The 4,844-nt window shown below is 58.8% G+C and overlaps 1 protein-coding gene across 1 annotated transcript in view; it reads right to left on the minus strand.

Annotated features, from left to right (window-relative positions):
- PTPN9 (protein tyrosine phosphatase, non-receptor type 9) overlaps window positions 1–4,844 on the minus strand; it is a gene marked incomplete at its 3' end in the record, with an annotated part of 12,026 nt that overhangs the window by 1,762 nt on the left and 5,420 nt on the right. Inside the window, exons 4-9 of the mRNA XM_009994489.1 lie at window positions 3,751–3,894; window positions 2,778–2,867; window positions 2,521–2,645; window positions 1,703–1,808; window positions 964–1,074; window positions 2–240 (exon numbers count right to left, since the gene is read on the minus strand). Of these exons, the coding sequence (XP_009992791.1) occupies window positions 2–240; window positions 964–1,074; window positions 1,703–1,808; window positions 2,521–2,645; window positions 2,778–2,867; window positions 3,751–3,894 (815 nt within the window). The remainder of the gene's footprint in view (window position 1; window positions 241–963; window positions 1,075–1,702; window positions 1,809–2,520; window positions 2,646–2,777; window positions 2,868–3,750; window positions 3,895–4,844) is intronic.

The following is a 4,844-nucleotide window of genomic DNA, read 5'->3' on the forward strand; positions in this document are numbered from 1 at the left end:
TTCAAGCAGCTCCTGCAGGGTGACAGACTTGGGCCCGGGGAGGTGGACGGAGCCGTTGTCTTTGGGAGCCACCAGTGGCACCAGGATGAGCTCGTCCAGGGGGTCGGGGTGCCCGTTCTGCTGCGGCAGGAACCGGCAGTTCCAGCTCAGAGGGTCCAGTTTGAGGGACCCCCCCAGGTACTCGGGGAGGCACTCCCGGGGCAGGTGCTCCTTCAGCTCTGACATCTTCACCATCTGCACCTGCAGGAGGAAGAGGAAGAAGAGCAGGGGTGACTTCCCAGAAGGATGGAGAGGGTTTGCTGGGCATGGGGACAGGGATGCCAACAGCCTGGCATGGTCCTGATGGAGCCTGGAGCTTTCCTCCCACAGCACTGGGCTCTTCTCCCTGCCCTGGGAGGGCACTGAGGAGGAGAATGGTGGGTCAGGGGCTGCCCCCAGCACGAACCCCACGGCAGCCCACATCAACACTCAGCTCTAAATTTGCAAGTGGCTCCAAGCTCCTCTCAAAAGCAAAAGGGACACAGCCCAGGCCAGGGAGACATGGGGTGGAAAAGGGCTCTGCCAGCAGCACTGCTGGTGCTGAGCACACTGGTTTAGGTATTCTGGGCTTTGCCAGACAGGGCCTGAGCACAGGGGTTTGAGTTTCTCTTCTCTCCTGCCTGCTCAGAAGAGGTTTCCATTCCCTTGAATCATCTACCATCACCTCCTCTTGCAGCTGCTGGCAGCCCCACTGCAGAGGAAGGGGATTTCAGAAGGGGTTTAAGATGAAAAATACCAGACGGGCCGACCCCTCTGCAACAGGCTGAGAAAGCCCTCGAGTTCCCAAGGACTTGGGACTCAGCAGCTTCCAGCAGCTGGGGCTGAGGGGCACAAGCTGCCTCCACCATCCTGTCCCAGAGGGAAAACAGCCCCCCCAAGCCCTCCCTGCTGAGGGTCCCGTGCCAGGGGGGCACCCGCGCTCACCCTCTCCCGCAGCTTCTCCTTCAGCAGCAGGCTGATGATGGAGTAGGGCACACGGAACCACATGGGTGCTCCCACGATGAAAACCTTCTTGAGCCGAGCTGGGAAAGCACCCTGTGGGAAGGAGGCCTCAGATCCATGCTCCTGGGGTGCGTGGGGAGGGAACCAGCCCCTGTGCTGGAGGAGGGGGGGGACACGTCCCAGCAGAGGTGACAACCAGCAAAGGGACCCCGAGGTGGCAATGCCACATCCACAGTGTGCTTCTCACCCAGCCACGCTGCCTTTTTATACTCCAGTATGGAAACTACTGATTTCCTTGGAATTAGGCAGGCAGAGGGTTTGGCTCTGCGGGGGAGAGGTGAAGCCTGGGTCCTGGGATTGGAGCAGAGAACACACCCTGGCCAAAATTTACTGTTATTTCTTTTTCCAGGGAAGGGAGGAGGCACCAAATGCCAGCACGATTTTAAAAAAACCCAACAATTTGCATCTGTTTTCCCAGCAGCTGTCAAAGGAATCTGGGATGGGGATGGGGACAGCTGATCCTCTCCCACCCATGGGGCAACACAGCCCTGGCTGGGTCCAGCACAGCAGGCTCCCAACACCTTCCCAGGGCCCTTGGCTGGGATGTGGTCAGCATGGTCTGGTGTGAAAAATTACACACAAAACCACAGGATTTCATGGAGTTGGTGAGTGAGTGGCCTGTGTGACATGGCCGGGCACCAGGTCACCCCCAGCCAGTTACCTTCAGCAGGTTGAGGATCTTCTTGCTGAGGTCCAGCTCAAAGTTGGTGTACTGGGAGCCTGCCATGTCGTAGATGAACACCAGCCCATTCCTCTGGGTTTCAAAGCTGAGAGGGGAAAGAGCAACATCCACGCTGTGCAACATCCAACGCCTCAGCTCCTGCAGGAGCAAACCTGCCCCACGCTCACCTCACCTTGCTGGTCCCAAAAAAACCCCTCCTGTGCTTCCAGGACCCAAAGCTCACTTCTGCATTTCCCAGCTGCTCCACCACCTCTCCCTACAACCCTTAGTTAAGCCTGGCTCGGGTCTTGGTCCTGCCTCAGCTGCACCACCTGCGACGGGTGAGTTCAGAGAGGGAAAAAAAAAAAGAAGGGGAGGTCCCAGCTTTGTATTTTTGGCGGGGTTCACTTTACTCCTGCCTCCTCCCCAGCTGAAGCCTGCAGGGATCAGGGGCTTTGCTAAACTGAAACCAGGACGTGGGCAGGGAAAGGCTGTGAAGAGCCCAGTCCAGGGCTCAGGGGATTTGTTTCCCCTGCTGAGAACACAGGGACAACTGGCTCCAGTTCCCACAGGGGGTTTCAAGCCCCAGGGAGCTGTGATCCCTTCTCTCCCCTAACTCCAGCTGGGACACCAGGGGGCACAGAGACAGACCCCGCCACAATTTCACCTCCAGGAATTCACATTTCCCTGTGAAGCTTTTCAGAGGGACTTCACCAAAACCGCAGCAGGCAGCAACCACGTCCCCTCGCCCCTGGGAGAGGGAAGGGGCAGCCCGGGGGACCCAGCTGGACAGGGTACCTCAGCAGAGGCAGGCTCACCTCTCCACCGCTCGGTCCAGCAGGTAGAAGAGGGCCTGGAGCACCACGTGCTGCACACTCTTGCTGGGGTGATGCAGCTTGGCTGTGAACAGGGCGATGGAGGCTCCCGAGGGGTCCCGCACACTCTGGTGAGAGAACAGGGTCAGGCTCCCACGACCCCTGAGAACACCCACCCAGAGCAGAGCTGGGACAAGCCACCTGGTTGGGATAACCCAGGGACACACACCCCCCCCCCCCCACACCCCCCACACACCTACCAGAATGGTGAACTTGCCACTGAGCAGCTCCGAGCGCAGCGGCTCCTCGTGAGGCTTCAGCTTCACAATGCCCTCCTTCAGCCGTGTCTCCTGTGCACAGGGAGCTGGTGGGATGGCCAGCACGGGCACCCCAGCCCTCCACCCACCATCATGTCCCCGAGGGGCGTCACAGAACAGAATCATAAAAACGTTTTGGTTGGAAAAGACCTTGAAGATCATCAAGTCCAACCATTAACCCAACTCTGCCAAGCCCACTGCTAACACACATCCCTAAGAACTGGATCTACATGGCTTTTAAAGCCAAGCAGGGAAGGGGACTCCACCACTTCCCTGGGCAGCCAGTGCCAAGTGCTTGACAACCCTTTTAGTGAAGAAACTTCTCCTAATATCCAGACTGAACCTCCCTTGGTACAACCTGAGGCTGTTTCCCCTCCTCCAAACGCTTGTTACTTGTGAGAAGAGACCTGCCCTTCCCTCTTCACGACCTCCTTTCAGGTGCTTGTTCAGACCAATAAGGTCTCCCCTCCTTCTCTCCTAAACAGCCTAAACAGCCCCAGCTCCCTCAGCTCCTCATCATCATCCCTTTCATCAGCTTCATGTCCATATGGGGCCCCAGCCCTCCAAGGGAAGCCCCAGTGGGAAAACCTCTGCTCCACAGCCCCATTTCCCAGCAGGGGGTTCCAGGCCAGGTATATATGCATTTCTAGACAGGGAGATGCTCTGCAGACACCCCAGGGCAGCCAGGAGGGCACACACACTGCTCTCAGCAAAGAGGCTGGGGGGGGATTGGGGTCAGTGAGATCTCCATGGTGACTCGTCTGGGCTGAAAAAAGGATTTTCCAGCTGGATAAAAACCCATGAGGGAGGTGGTGGGGGAGGAAAAACCCAACCAAACCAGCAAGGGGAGGGTCTTCCCTGGGACCAGAGATCTCTCCCAGAGGGATGGGGGAGGGACCTGGCCCCACTCACTTACCCGGTAGGAGTGGAAGAGCTCAATGGCCCGTAGGACATCGAACTTACGGGCCATGAGGAACTTGACAGCCACGTTCCAGGAGAGCGGGGACACATTGTACTGCCCCGTCCACTTGTTGATCTCCTCCAGGAACTGCTTGGTTGCCTGCGGGAGAGACAAGGGGTGTGCAGTGAGATGGGGAGGAGGGGGAGCTCCACAGTGCTCAGCGCACGGGCAGGGCAGGTCTCAGCAAACCCAGCGGCTCCTCGGGGTGAAGCTCCACAGCAGTCCTGAGAAAGGACACTACAGGACATGGCCCAGTTCACCCAGTGAGGCCAGTTTCACCGGGCTGCAGAGGACCAGGCAAGAAGGGCTCAGTCCAGGAGCATCCCAGGATGCTTCCACTGCTTCCCAGAGTTCCGGAACATGCTGGGCACACCCCACCTGAGAGCACTCCCCTCCCAAAGCACCAGCACCACACGCACCCAAAACCATGAGAAACCAAGGAGGAAACTTTTTCAACTCTAGTGCTGCTGGAAAAGAGTCACGAAAGCCAACCTGCCAGCTCCCAGCAGGCTTAAAGCCCTGAAGGTGAGCAAATAAACCCCCAAAATGTTCTATTTTGACAAACTGTGTGGGCTCGGGGGCTTCTGAATGCCTGTGCTATGGGAAGCAGCTTTGCTTTCTGCTGTCCCACAGACACCTCGAGGGGCATGATCCCACCTTACACAAAGGCTGCAGGCAAGGATGGAGCAGGTCCCCAAGAAACCCCACCCAGGCACAGCCTCCAATGGGGGTTTTCCACCCTCAGGAGAGCAGAGGAGGGCGCTGAGAGCAGGAGGAGGGGGTGAGCACCCGGTTTCCAAGCAGGCAGTGGTGTGGGATGTCTCGGCGGAGCTGCAGGGAGCTCTTCAGCCAGCAGAGCTTGGAGGCCTTAATGACTTCCGAGGGAGGAAGCCAAGGGCCCGGGTTTATCGGCGGCGCGAGGCTCGGCGGGGCCACCAGCCCCTCTCGTGGGACCAGCTGAAGGAGCCTGGCTTGTCCCAGGGGTGCCCGGGCAGCCCGCCTGGCTGGGCACACGGTGGCTTTGGGGGGGGCACCCGGCCGGTGGGAGG

The sequence above is a fragment of the Chaetura pelagica genome, unplaced genomic scaffold (assembly GCF_000747805.2).
Source record: "Chaetura pelagica isolate M959 unplaced genomic scaffold, ChaPel_1.0 scaffold222, whole genome shotgun sequence".
In the NCBI taxonomy this organism is placed as follows: Eukaryota; Metazoa; Chordata; class Aves; order Apodiformes; family Apodidae; genus Chaetura; species Chaetura pelagica.